Source organism: Acomys minous (genome assembly GCF_964271855.1).
Source record: "Acomys minous genome assembly, chromosome: 14".
Lineage (NCBI taxonomy): Eukaryota > Metazoa > Chordata > Mammalia > Rodentia > Muridae > Acomys > Acomys minous.
Genome location: NC_140496.1, coordinates 55,790,788 through 55,805,776, shown reverse-complemented (window position 1 = coordinate 55,805,776; position 14,989 = coordinate 55,790,788). Strand labels below are relative to the sequence as shown.

Here is a 14,989-nt window from a genome sequence, read left to right as displayed (position 1 = left end):
CTGGGCAGCGTGCGATGGGACAAGGCTGGCACCATCTGAAAGGCAGAGGCAGCTGGGGCCGAAGCGCTGGAGTGGTTAGGAGCGAGAAGAGGAGCCCGAGTGTGTTAGTGACAGCCCCCCTCGGCTTCTGAGGGCCTGTAGCTCTTACTTGCAGGTTTTGCTATTCCGTTGGCACTCAAAGTTGTCAAACAGGCACTCGGCGGTGTTGCACAGCTCATCGCACTGGTTGTTGATGTACTCCCAGCAGCGAAGCGAGGAGGTGCAGTTGGCCCAGGGGTCCTCCATAGTGAGGGAACAGTCACCTCCATCCCACTGGCAGGCATGACTGTTGCAGGCCTCATCACAGATGCCGTCGCGAGCCTTGTCGGCGCAGTACTGACTCAGACAGGCGGCAGGAGGGGTGCTGGTGGGGGCTGTGTGGAGCTCACAGTGGCTGCCCCAGTACGGTGGGGAGCAGCGGCAAGAATAATAAGGCGGCTGACGCTGAGGATGACAGGTCCCGCCGTGCTGGCAGGGGTTACTGGTGCAGCCTGACTCGCAGTCCTTGGGGTTAGGGCAGAAGCAGCGGGGTCCCGAGGCGGTGTGGACACACTGCTCCCCTCTCCGACACTTCACTTGTCCACAGCTGCTCTGGCATCTCGCCCCAGAGAAGCCCTATAACAAGGGGTAAAGAGACAAATGGCAGACAGACGGAAGAGCTCGCCCACTCTTCCCTACACTTCTAGGGAGATAAAGTCTAAACCCATGTTTAACGTTCACCTGTGTCCTAGAAACGACCTCTTCAAATCAGCCATGGGACAAATGTGGCATGCTATCAATTTAAGGTCACTATCAGACAGGTGTCCTCTCGGTATCACCCCATCCAGGGCTCTCTGCGTAAGGGAACTTCCGCCCTCTGGCACAGCGACAGGCTAAAGCAAGCTCCCTTCTAGCATGAGAAGCACTTGCAATGGTCACTGCTAATTAATAGGAACAGAGCAGTGCTTTCCCAGCACAGCAGGGATGCTGCAGCTGGGAAGCTCAGTCGCTGAATGATCCTGACAACTGAACACAGGGAAGACCTCAAGACCCCGACCAGCTTCCAGGCACTAACACCCCAGCTCCCTTCTAGGGGGCACGAAAAAGTGGGCTCAGTCTCGGCTCCATAGAGCATCTGGAAGAGACTGCGTCCCTTACATTAACAGCAGGCCACTTACTGGGGGACAGCGACAAATGAAGCCATCGGGCACGTTGGTAGCCACAGAGCAAGTCCCTCCATTCAGGCAAGGTTTCTTGGGACACACATCCAGGAAGGATTCACAGTGACGGCCTGAGGAGAGAAAATAACCAGCAGTCTTAAAAGGTAGGACCATTAACTTGGAGACACTAAACACTACCCTGCAGGGGTGAGAACCAGCCTCAGACGCAGGAGGAGGCGGGGAGGCCAGTTCTAAGCCTACAGGACTGAGAGAGGACACTCAGTGGACCTCACCGCAGGGGCTCCAAGGTACTAAGCACACAAGGGCTATCTACCAGACCGGCCCCCACAGGGACAGACAGAAAAGGGACACGAATTCTACTAAAAACAAAAATCCCCTCAGACGGAGGGAGGTTACGGCTCAGCTTTAGTGCCTGCTCACATTTGTTAAGCTGAGAGACAGTGTTAGCAGCATTTTGTTTACAGCCACTCACAGAAGCAGCTGCCTTAGGCCAGGGCATACACCTAACTGGGGACTGGTGGTTTAGAAGGAATTTTCATCTCTTCTTGGTAACTTTGCCTTAGTGTGGTCTGAATGAACCTGCCCAGGGCCCACCTCCTCTAGATCCAGTTCTAGGCCAGAGGGCACCTGTGGGCTGCTGCCCCCTGACAAATTGCACAGGTAGCTGGAATCCTGGAGGAAATGTGGGGGTTCAGCTGGGCTCTTGGCAAATGGCAGGAAAAGGGCCCCAGGTGCCCTGTGGTCATTTGCAAGTCACTGCAGTGTGAGTGTGCTGAATGCTGCTGCAGTCTCCGCAGCACTGTGAAATGCTACTGCACAGTAGTCTTACTGTGATGAAGATGGCAGATTTTATGTCTTGTTTAGTTTATCTCAATTGAAAAATGTTAATTCTCCCCTCTACCGCAACATATTATTTTTTGTATTCTTGCCACAGCATGATATAATCCATATACCACAAAAGAGTTTCTCAGAAAAAGAAAAGGTAACGACGGACCGAGTTAGAGCACTCATGGTGTACAAACTTAAGGAAAACTGGGCCTTGTGTCCTTGACCTAAGCGGCCCTGGCTTTCTGTAGGAGGCCAGGGATTCCCACACAGATCACGGTTTGCTCACTCAAACCTCCTGCACCCCAGGACTAGCAAGGGCCGAGAGGTCCTCACCAGTGAACGTGCTGCGGCAGATACACTTGTAGTTGTTGATGAGCTGAAGGCAGTCCAGGCTGCCCTCGGAGCTGCACGGATTGGACAGGCACTCATTAATGTCCCCCTCACACCGCTCCCCAGCAAATCCAGGCAAGCAGCGACAGCTGTAGCCTCCAATCCGGTCCACACACTGGCCGCCATTAAGGCAGTGGGGGCCCCCGGCACAGTCATCAATGTTCTCTTCACAGAGCAGGCCTACAGGAGAGAAGAGAGACGCAGAGTTATGAAAAAATCTCTTGAACCCACCTTTAGCAAGAGATGACCGCTCTCATGCTTTTTAAAGGTTACCTAGATTCTATTCCTCAGTCCACAATGGGACTTCTTAAATTGGGCGAGGTAAGAAGTACTCGGTCTGCGCAAGCAGCCCTTCCTGGGACACAACACAAGAAGGCGCACCCCACGGCGCCGTGTGTTCTCCCCTGATCCAGAGCAGCGGGAATGACTACTGTCCCACCTCGAGCGCATGGGTCCTGAAGCCTAGCAGACACTCTGAGGTTTTCATCACTCATCAACTCTAATCAAAACATGAAAACAGTTCAAAAAAAAAAAAAAGAAGATCACACCCTAGTTCTATATAGACTATGTTGGAATTAGATTTTGAGCAATGTTATTTTCTGTTTTATAAACACTGATTTTTTTTTTTTCTTTAAAAGAGGTTAAGTAGCCGGGCGTGGTGGCGCACGCCTTTCGTCCCAGCACTTGGGAGGCAGAGGCAGGTGGATCGCTGTGAATTCGAGGCCAGCCTGGTCTACAAAGTGAGTCCAGGACAGCCAAGGCTACACAGAGAGACCCTGTCTCGAAACACGTGTCCGTCCGTTCCCCCCCCCCCTGCCAAAAAGAGGATAAGTACACTAATTTTTTTTACTTTTAAAAAACCAACAGAGTGGAAATATCTTGCTAAGAATTTGAAAATTATTTTAGGTAAACAATGTACTGAAGATATAAGCCACTGAGCTAAAATAGCCGTAAACAGCTGTTTTAGAAACACCAGAATCAATGACTATTTCTCAAAATAATTGTAAAAGGTTAGAAAAGAAAACACTTCTACATTCTCACCACTTGCATGTTAGTGGTGAAACCAGATATCAAAAGGGAAACACAAGATACGCCTCATTGTCACTAACGATTTCAAAAGGCAACATGGCCGAGAGCCATTGTAACAAGATGTGCTGCCCCACATGCAAGTGCTCTGAGGGATGGAAAGAGGGGACTTGACTACATGGAAAAACATACGTTATCTGATTATGCGACTCTTCATGACAAATATGTATTTACTGTACTAATTAATAATTATGTGATTTCAAAACAGTAGCAGCAGTATCTGTGAATGACAAACTGATTCTAAGATTCCATAGAAAAAAACCCAAACTGTAGCCAGAAGAGAATGAAGAAGATTCCTCCCCAGTTCAAAGTTCTCATGAATTAGTGAACAAGAAAACAACAGCAACAAAGGTAGCCCGTTAGAGCACCCAAAGCAGACAGGAACTTAGAATTTGATAAAAGTTTCATCTCAAATAATTGAAGAAAACACGAGCTGCCCACAGTCACGTGGGAAAGGTCCCTCAGGATTCCAGGACAGAATGAACAGACAGAAGAACACCTTTATAAATCATGAAGCATGGAAAATAAATACCAACTATCACCCAAATGCAAGCAGCCGTAAAAAAGATGGATAAACTCAATGTGATTAGAAATAATCTGCATGGGGGCTGGAGAGATGGCTCAGTTGTTAAGAGCACTATCTGCTCTTCCAAAGGACGACGGTTCAATTCCCAGACCCATGGCAGCTCACAACTGTCTGTAACTCCAGTTCCAAGGGATCTGACACCCTCACACCAATGACATTTCAAAAAAAATCTGCATGAAAAAAATCACTACAAAGACATTTGAAAGATTAAGACCTCAGTGTACTGAGAAAGTATCTGCATCATATACCAAAGACAAACAATTTCTGTAGAATATTAAGAGGCAACAGTATAATGTAACAGGGAAAGAGGGAGGGATGAATCCCAGAGGGAAAACAGTAACTTTTAAATAGGACAATTGTTGAGGTGCACAAAGAGGACACAGCCCGTATGGCCACTTTGAGGACAGCTCAGCATAACAGCCTGACAGACTCTATTTCTGGAAATGTATTCTGTAAAGTGCACTTGTATGTGTGCAAAAATGCCCAATGTCTATCACCAGAGGACCGGTTCAACACAATGCATAATGTTGTCATAAAGGAGAATTCTGAAGCTATGAAAAATACTGAAGAATTTCTCCATTTTGATTGAAAATATTCCAATTAAGTAAAAAGGTCAAGAGAAAAATAATGTCTCTGATAAATCTTTAGAATTAAAAGTGGAGGAAATAAAAACTATTTTTGTATTTGGCTCCTATACACATATAGTAAGTTTGAAAAATAGCCTTTTAAAACCTCTAGAGACACATGAGAAACTAAAAGTGTTGATTGCTTGTATGTGGAAGAGGGAGAGAGAGCAGCGTTGGGACTGATGCACAGTGACGTCTCTCTCTCTCTCTCTCTCTCTCTCTCTCTCTCTCTCTCTCTCTCTCTCTCTCTCAAGATGTATTTATTTTATGTTGCATGCTCTATCTGCATTTATACCTACATGGCAAAAGAGGGCATCAGATCCTAACAGAGATGGTTGTGAGGCACCATATGGTTGCTGGGAATTGAACTCAGGACCCCTGGAAAAATAGCCAGTACTCTTAACCACTGAGCCATCTCTCCAGCCCCCACAGTGACATCTCTTATTGTATGTTTTTCAATGCATGTGTGGACATATTGATCCCTGTCTACACATACATATTACCTTATCTACTCACAGGTTAAACTGTAAACCAAAAAGTAGAAGCAAGCAGAGCTAGTGCATGTGCCCAGTCTCATAGGGTATTTGATATTGGGTGGCATGAGCAAAATAAGTAAGAGTGACCTCATCCATAGCCTGATGCGAAGAGTAGGGACAGCAGAAGTGTTCCAGTTAGCCTGTGCACTGGGGAGCAAGGGGTGTGAGCAGGCCAGCATGCAAGGCTTGGAGCGCAGTTTCCAGGAACAGTCACTGATGGCCAGATAGGTGAGGGCAGAGCAAATGTACAAGTACGCAAGGTATAATCCAACAAACATTCAGGTAGGACACACAGAAAGAGATCCACACTCCATAACAGATGATCAAAAGGCAATCTTGGAAAAAGCACAAAGCAAGGCCGACTATCATGAGAGACCATCAGTGAGATGAACAGCTAAGTTTTCAGTGAAGACCACAGCAGTAGAACGTCAAATGTGTCAACATCTGAGGAGCTGGCTCAGAAAAAGTCAATAGATCAGTAGATGTACTACATGATCATTTTTAACTGCCACTAAGAAGTATTTAGGAGCTGGGCAGTGGTTGTGCACACCTTTAATCTCAGTGCTTGGGAAGAAAGGCAGGTGGATCTCTGTGTTGAGGGCCAGCCTGGTCTACAGAATGAGTCCAAGAGAGCCAGGGCTACACAGAGAAACACTATCTCAAAAAAAGAAGAAAAAGAAAGATAAGAAGAAAGGAGAAGGAAGGATTAAGGGAGGGAGGGAGGAAAGGGGAGAGGAAGGGAGAGAGAGAGAGAGAGGGAGGGAGGGAGGGAGGGAGGGAGGGAGGGAGAGACAGAGACAGAGAAACAGAAAGAGACAGAGATTGATTGATTGACTGATTGATTGATTTAGAAAAGACAAAAATCTCCTTGTCTTAGATGTTCCACCCTGGGACTGGATGTGTCTAACTGGCCACATCTGTGGTCCAGTACAAACCCCATACCCTCTCCTAGGTTTCCAGCCTCCATGGACCATGGAAGAACACTAGGGAGTGATTCTGACACACAGCTCTAGGGATGTGATGTATGTCACTTCCAGATTGAATAAAAACCTTGTATATCCAGCCCCGTACATCATCTCTACCTTCCTGTGGCAGTGTTGGAGGCTACAGACCAAACACACAGAGAAAGGGAGCAACCCAACACCTGCCAGAGTCTGAGTGCCAAAACAGCAAACAAAAAAATCCCCCCAACAAAACCACTATTGTGTTGTCTGAGATTTGATATATGTAATTAGCTACCACCAGAATTGTAGCCTGTCCTAACCAACACCATTACTTAAAGGCATTAACCACCCAGGCATGGTAGTGCATGCCTGTAGTGAACTTGAGGCTGCAGCCACCTGGGATTCTGGAGATAGGAGCAAAGGGGAAGGGGAGGAGGGAAGAAGAGAGGAGCCACGAGAGAGGAGGGAGGAGGAGGGGAGAAGAATGAGGGGGAGGGACAAGAGCAGGGCACGAAAGGAGGGGAGGGAGAGATGGGGAGGAGAGCGACTGGGGGCAAAGGGAAGAGGGACGGGAATTAGATGGAGAGGGAAGGAGAGGAGGAAATGAGGAGGACTGGAGGGAGAGGGAGAAAGATGGAGAGGGGGAGAGGGACTCCAGGGGAGAAGAGGAGAGGGAGATGTAGAGAGGGAAAGGGGGAGAAGAGAGGAGCCATGGGAAAGAGGGAAACAAAGAGATGAGATGAAAGAGAAAGGGAGAGTGGATGAGGGAATATGGATATGAACCTCCCAAAGAGAAGACAGAGAATCAATTTGGTTCATCCCTTATGCATCTAGTTTTGCTATTCAAAAAAATGCACTGTCTCAAAAGATAGGTGGATGGATGATGGGTGGGTGGTGGATGGATAGATGGATAGATGGATGGGTGGGTGGATGGGGATGGGTGGATGAATGGATGGATGGATGGATGGGTGGATGGAAAGATGGATGGATGGATGGATGGATGGATGGATAGATGGATGGATGGATGGATGGGTGGATAGATGGATAGATGGATGGATGGATGGATGGGTGGATGGATACAAAGAAATAAACTAGTAATGACCTGGAAGGGACTCTGACTCTTTCAACCATGGAATTTCCCATTTCTAGACTAGGAGTCAAGCCTCCTTCCATGTAATAGTCTGGGGTGGTTACAGGCTGACCCTCACCCAGTTCGCCCTTCCACTCAGCTGCTCGTTAGTGGCGAATGCTTCTGACTTAATCTGGCCTAAGTTGATCTGTAGGAAGAAACGTCATACAACACCACCGACACAAAAGTGTAAGGTGGCACAGAGCCTCCTCTGGGAGCCGGCTTGATGCTGCTGTCTATGGTCTTTCTCATCTTGTTCACGGGCTCCTCGGAACCTTCGCAGCCATGTGTGCTTGTGAGCAGTGCTCTTTCCAGGAGACAGTTTGGGAAGTAGCAAAACCCAGAGCAAACTGTCCACAGTCTGGTGGTAGAAGGGTGTCATGGGCCTTACTGCAAGGGAGGGAGCATAGCCTTCCGTGAGCAGCCTCCCTGGGGCAGCAGCAAAACATTCTCATTTCATTGATGCCCTCACATTATGGAGACAAGACTTGGCTAGCTTAAAAAAAAAAAATTAAAAATCAGGCCTATATGGATTTGCTTTTTTAAAGAGGCTATTGGTTGATTTCCCTTGAAGCACCGAGAAACCCTGTTAGCCAGGCTAATTTTGTTACAACGCTATGTCCACTCTGTGTTCCTTTTCCTGGATTATGGGCTGAGAAAAAAACCTAGACAACTGAAAACATGAACCAAAGCTGGCAGGAGATCAGAGGGTGAGAGAGGGAGTAAGTTAAGTGGCTAGTTTTGTTTGTTTATTTTTTTAATTAATTGTCTCAGTTTTTAAGTTGCTTTACTACTAAGAATGAATGTATAATGGTGGGAACGGCCTTGGTGGAAAAGAGTAACGCAGTGTGCATACCCCGAGTGCCTGGCGGGCACGAACACTTGAAGTGGTTCACCAGGTCGATGCAGGTGCCTCCGTTCTGGCATGGCTGGTTCTGGCACTCATCCACTTCGTACTCACAGTTGACACCCTGGTATCCTGGAACACACTGCCAGGAGAAACGGGCATAGAGAACGAGGGGTCAGGGCTACTATGGCTTTGCCTCTCATCCTCCTAAGCAACTGTGCAACCCTCTGCCACTTCTCTGTCACATCTCTGCCACATGCTTGTGCCGGGTCACATTTACCTATTACCCTTCCAATTGCCCCATCTCCCAAAAAAGACATTTTAAAGGAAGACAAGGACCGTGTGTTCTGAGGGTCATTTCCATGAGACCTTCAGGAAAAACTTCAGACGAAGGATTTCTGTATGCTGGGCATCCTCCCACACGTGACCAGCAGCCTAAGACTCAAACAGCACGGGTGAAAAGTAGTAAAGAAACTGAACCCATTGCATGTTTGTGGACAGGGCCAAAAAAGAAAACAAAATGAAAGATGGGGCTGACTGGTAGAGGATAACGGAGGGGTTGGAAGAAGCAAGCATTGATAAGGAAAAAGACAGCACAGAGGGAGCTTAAGACTGTGGGTGGTGACATTCAATGACCCAGCAACACTAGTCTTTCCGTGAGTAAGCTCCCCACGGCAGCGCTGGCTCCCTGAACTCCAGGGTGGACCTCACTTACAATAGATACACTGTCTGTCACTTTGCAGGCTACACTAGGCAGACGGTATTAAATGGCTCTAACTCTGCTCATTTGGGCTTTGCTTAAAAAAAAAAAAATCAGATGTGGAGAGTTTGAGTTCAGCACCGGCAGGCCTTTGAACTAACAGATGCTGGCCTGCTGTGAGATAAACAACCGAGGTAGCAGCAGAGGGGTCTTTGTTGTTGCTTGGTGGTCTGGGGTTTCAAGTTCCTGGTCTGGGGTTTTGTTAACATCTGGCTCTAACTTGTATCTGCCCAGACTTGGGAAAAGACACATACTTAAACACTATACACAGTAACACTAAGCATGGTGCTATGGCACAACAGGTGAGGCCACGCTCTTTCTGCTTGAGAGAATAGTTAATTGACTTCAGGAAGCACCAGGGGCTACTGTACTAGGTGAGCCTGCAGGATTCCAGCACAGAGAGCAAGCCCAGGAGGTGTGGTGCAGGGGTCTCTGAAAAGATCTACCAGAGCTATGTGAAAGCACAGCTGAAAATAAAAACAGTGGCTGGTGAACACTATGGTAACGACAGGTCAGAATTTACACTCTGGAAGACACAAATGGCTGAGCTCAGTAGCGAGTGTCTTTAACCGCGGCACAATTTCTCGGAGCCCTCTTCTCACCTCACATCTGTATCCTCCGATGAAGTCATTGCAGGTGGCGCCATGCTGGCATGGATTAGATGCGCACTCATCAAGCTGTTCCTCACAGTAGCTCCCAGTGTAGCCCAGGGGGCACTGGCAGTGGTGGGTGTTGCCAGCATTGATACAGACGCCTGAGTGCTGGCACAGGTGTTCAACAGGAACTCCTGAGACACCAGGTGATGAAAGAAGCATCAGAGAAGAGAGTGCGACGCATTGGGGGTACAAACCAAAAGCAGGTAAGGCCCAGCTAGTGACTGCTGGCTTAGATTTCCTTCGTTCTTGTCTAGTTTCCCTCAACCCCAGCAACTGATTTGCATGAAAAAATAAACATGTTCTGAAGGTAGAATCCATCTTAACTTCATTTCCATCACCTTTCCCTTTGGGATGTCTAAGCATTGCTCTAGCCTTTCTCCAGAGCATGTCCCTTCAGTGCTATCTGTCCTAAGATGCCAGCACACATGTCAGTTTCTGGTGCTTAGGGGCAGAACTCACCTTTCTGCAAGGCAGCTGCCTTACAGGACACGTTGAGCACATCACAGTATGCACCGTCCCATCCAGGTGGACACAGGCAGTGGGGCCTTGCCTTTTCCTGAACACAAGTTCCTTTGTTTTTACACGGAGACGGGCTGCACAGGTTCACCAGGGTCTGAAGCAGAGGCAAGAGTGTGCATGCATCAAAATGCAGCTATCAGAAAAGAGGTCACTAAGCTACAGTGTGTCATGATGTGCCAAAGAAAAGGACTGGTTTTAAAAAGAGAGGGATGCCTTCACCCAAGCCTTAAACTGTGCCCACTGTCTAAGATGCACTCTGTCATTTTTATAGAGTCACTTGTCTGACTGGTGTCATTTAAAAAGCCCATACCCCAGAAACCTAACAACTCTAAAGGCTCAGTAAGTTGTTACTCTCAGAGCCTTACACATGATTATGGGAGCATGTACGACCTCCCTGTAAGGCTGGAAAGACTTGCAGCTGCTGTCTGGGCCCACGGTTCCCATGGTAACCCTATAGGACCACATGCATCTTGGCCAGCCCTGCCTATGGGGAAGATGGGTAAAAAGATGGCAGTTCACAAGCCTAAACTGTCCAAAACCTCATTTTCAAAACCAGGCTTATGAAAACCATGAGGCAGAGAGTGGCGGTGACGCCTGACACAGACTGCTGGCTGAAGGGAGGTCAGTGGAGGGAGGAGGGGTGGGGACAGGCCCAGCTCTGACTCCTACATTAGAAGAGGAAGCAGCTACCCAGCAAAGAACGCGCTCTTGAGCACAGCATCAAGCTGGCTGATGCAGAGGTAGCTGCTTCCGTGTCCAGTGTCACCGAGTGTGCTCTGCAATCGGTCACGTGTGCATGAGCTGTCTGAGTTCTGTTATTCTTGCAGAAGATGTGAAACTGCGTGAATGCTGAAGACATAAATTACCATTTGCATGTGACCTTGGAAAGGCTAGAAACTATTCTTTCGGGGCGTGGCGGATGCTGCTTCTCCTCCCTGAACTGAAAGTTATATTAGTTTCCTATGAGGACTTCTTTTATCCCAAGTTTGTATACAAGCTTCTATTTATAAATTTGAATTTTGGCTATGGCTATGGTATGACATTGCAAATCACCACCCTGTTAGTTATACCGGGTACTTCCTGGTTTTACTCGATTGCTCTTTCCTGTAAGTGCTTGACTAGGAAATAGCCCCGGAGGTTCAGGCACTGAGAGTTTGGTTTCCCATGGGCATCATCTTTGAATGATTCTGAAATGTGAGGCTGGGCAGCGGGTAACATGTTTGGGGGAGCTACACATGGCTCTTGGCTTCCCCTGCCTTATCTGCCTGCCTCCCTCCCTCCCTCCCTTCCCTTGGCCTTCCTCTTCCCTCCCCGCTTCCCTTTGTCCCTCTCTGCTTCAAGGCCACCATGAGGTGAAAAGAGTCCTACATCAGCTCCTGTGACTATGACACTTAGCCTTGTCTCAGGTCTATAAACAAAAGCAGCCAGAGAAGCTTGCAATCTCTAAAGCCGCAAGTCCAAACAAACTGCCTAGTAAGTTGTTTTTCTTAGGTATCTGTGACAGCAAGGAAAGCTAAGCCACCTTTCTTACTGTGCTTCTTTCTACTGTCAGCCATGCTTTCCTTTTGGGAAACCTCTTCAAACAGCCACAAGCATGTTAACTCATGTCACATTGCTGGGATCACCAGTCTGTGATCTTCTAGCTATCAAGAAGGTGGCTCAGATTCATCTTGGTTGGGGGGGCACCTGGGATGCACAGTCCTCTCTTTTTGAATGGCTCATCCTGCCTCAGCTACTGTGGGGAGCCGTGTAAGCAGGAGGCAAGCTCCTTACCTGACAGCTTTTGCCAGTGTAGCCCAAGGGACAGGCACAGCGGTAGGTCCCCAGGCTGTCTACACACGTTCCCCCATTCAGGCACGGACTGGAGCTACACTCATTGATGTCATGCAGGCAGAAGGGACCAGTGAATCCCACGGGGCACAAGCAAGAGAAAGAGTTGATTCCATCAACACACGTGCCACCATTGAAACAGGAGCTGAGGAGCCAATGGGAGACAACGTCAGCTGTGCGACCTGCTACTGAAAAGTCTGGCTTCTGAAATCTAGGCTGTTATGGGACAAACACCTCTGAGCTTCTGATGCCTATGCTCAGTAAAATTTTACAGTCTTCTAAACTAGACTAAGGGTCAGAGGTTACAGTGAGCATTAAGCTCTTCTCTACCACCAGTCGTAGGAGCATTTAAATGGCAGAGCGTCTGGAATCCTGAAGAGAGTGGTGCTTGCCAGGTTTTATCCAGTCCTGTGGTTTTCTACATAACATATTTTATCATTAAATCAACTGGCTTTACAGTAAAAGTCCTAAATAGCTTTTCATTCTAGATTTCTTTATGAAAGAGAATAAACACACACTAAAGCAATAAAAAGAAACCAAACCTTTCAAAAACTACTCAGACAGTAATGGATCTACAAAGAAAGAGAGAACTTCAGGTCAACTGCAACAAAGAGACCACAGGAGGACAACAGAATTGATGGCGCTTCTGCTGCATAGTGAGACATAGTGTCTGCTGCATAGTGAGACATAGTGTCTGCTGCATAGTGAGACACAGTGTCTGCTGCATAGTGAGACATAGTGTCTGCTGCATAGTGAGACATAGTGTCTGCTGCATAGTGAGACATAGTGGTGGCCGATCCCACTAACCTTTTCAACCTCTGACCTTTGACCTTCTAATTCCATGTCTTTCAAAAACTGAGCAAGGAGGGAGGATGGGCAATGGGTCTTGGGTGGAGGGCTCCTCCCAGGTTCGTCCGCTCACCTCTCGGTGCACTCATCAATGTTGTTTTCACAGTGGAGTCCCTGGAATCCCGCAGGGCACTTGCAGGTGTAACTGTTGACGTAGTCGGAGCAGGTGCCCCCGTTCTTACAAGGCTCACTCAGACACTCGTTCATGTCCGTCTGGCACTTATCCCCAATGAAACCGGGACGGCACAGGCAGGAGAAAGTATTCACTCCGTCCACACAGGAGCCGCCATTCTGGCAAGGGTCTGAGCCATGACAAAAGAAGCAGCACTCAGAACAGCAGTCAGCGCTGTGAGGGCAAATGACGCTGGCCAGGCCGCGCCCTGTGACGCACAGCTCCAACTTTCATGTTTAACCTCTCGACATTTACTTTGACATGACACCCTATCATGAAAAGTGAATCCGTTAACAGCTGCCTGAGGTGTTTTTAATCTGCTTGACAATGGAGATCAATTTAAACTATAGTGACACTATTTTATAAAATTAATAGTCAGAAAACTTCCATTGGTCCTCTACCATATATGTAACTCAATTATGTGACGTAACCCATACATCATTGGAAATATTAGCCAGCAGTTTTCAAAATGTGTTTGTGGAGGCTGAGGGAGCAGAATATATTTTCAGTCTGTTGCAGGAAGAGTGAATCAATCACCCTCTTGTGCATCTCTACTACTTTATTCTTATTTATTTATTTATTTATTTACTTACTTACTTTCTTACTTTTAGGTAGCCTCAGGACACAAAGTATTTTTCTAAAATTATTTTTAAAATCACACAGTTAATCTTAGAACCCTTCCCCTCACAGTAATGTCAACAGATTTTGAGTTATAATCATGCCAGGGCCTTGCACAACCTAATGGAATAAAAGTTAGAACAAGAAAACCATGATATAGCTGTTGGCTTGCAGGACATGAAGTTATAATTGCAGAATCTGCCACTAATGTGAAATGAAAACTTAAGCACTGAACCGAAGGGTCAAATGGGCCCTGCTTTACCAGAGGATCATTTAACACACCCCAACATATCTTCAAGAAGGAAAGAGCCAGGTTTAGGGGTGCACACTGTAATCCCAATACTTGAAATGGTGAGGCAGGAATCTGCTATGAGTTCAAGGCCAGCATGGGCTGCAGAGTGAGAGCCAGGTCAGCCTGAGCTACAAGAGTGAGACAGTGAGTTCTATCCAGACAGAGACTCTTCTCTAAGAGAAAAGGGAGAAATGGCCAGTACCACATGTGGGAAGGAAATTTATCACACACCTTACAGCTTACGAGTAAAATAAGACTTAGTATTAGTGAATCTATATCAGAAAATACGAAAACAGTCAGATAATGTGTCAGGTTTGTTTCCATTTGGTTTTTGGTCGGCCAACTCAATACAAACTAGCGTCCGGGAAGAGGGAACATCAACTGAGAAAAATGTCACTACCAGACTGGTCTGTAGGCAAGCCTGTGGAGGTGTTTTCTTTATTAAGGATTGCTCACTGTGGTTCCTGGGTTCTATGAGGAAGCAGCCAGTAGGCGGCACCCATCCGCAGCCTCTGCTCCAGCTCCTGCCCTGACTTCCCTCAGTGATGCACTCTAAGCAGTAAGGTGAAATAAACCCTTCTCTCTTCAAGTAGCTCTTGGTCACAGTGTTTATCAGAGCACTGGAAACCTAACTAGGACAGACAGAATCTTTGAAATACGTTTCACCAAAGCGCAATCCAAACTAAACTAAACTAATCAAAAAGTTAAGACTCAAAAAGACTCAGAAAGAGAGAGTACCGGGACAGACTACTGGATGGGGGTGGGGGCGGGGGTGGGGGTGGGGTGGCTGCATCTCTGAGAAAGATCAACCAATGACTGGCCTAGCTTGAAACCCAGACCATGGAAGAGAGCCCACCCCTGGCACTATTAGTGATATTCTGCTATGCTTGCAGATAGGAAGGAGTCTAGCATAAATATCACCAGAGAGGCGTCATTCAACAACGGATGGAAACTGATGCAGAGACCCACAGCCAATTAGTAAGTGGAGCTTGGGGAATCCTGTGGAAGAGAGGAAGAAAGGACTGAAAGAGCCAGAGGAGTCAAGGACACCACATGAAAACCTATAGACTCAACTAACCTGGGCCCACAGGAGCTAACAGACTGAACTGCCCACCAGACAGC

The 14,989-nt window shown here is 47.4% G+C and overlaps 1 protein-coding gene across 2 annotated transcripts in view; it reads right to left on the bottom strand.

The window, feature by feature from the left end:
- Positions 1-14,989, bottom strand: part of NOTCH2 (notch receptor 2) — a 140,733-nt gene that overhangs the window by 14,502 nt on the left and 111,242 nt on the right. For both annotated transcript variants that reach the window (XM_084756815.1, XM_084756816.1), the window contains 8 exons: positions 12,859-13,087; positions 11,880-12,081; positions 10,047-10,200; positions 9,534-9,718; positions 8,181-8,313; positions 2,361-2,597; positions 1,197-1,309; positions 149-654 (listed from right to left, as the gene is read on the bottom strand). In XM_084756815.1, coding sequence (XP_084612941.1) covers positions 149-654; positions 1,197-1,309; positions 2,361-2,597; positions 8,181-8,313; positions 9,534-9,718; positions 10,047-10,200; positions 11,880-12,081; positions 12,859-13,087 — 1,759 coding nt within the window. The remainder of the gene's footprint in view (positions 1-148; positions 655-1,196; positions 1,310-2,360; positions 2,598-8,180; positions 8,314-9,533; positions 9,719-10,046; positions 10,201-11,879; positions 12,082-12,858; positions 13,088-14,989) is intronic.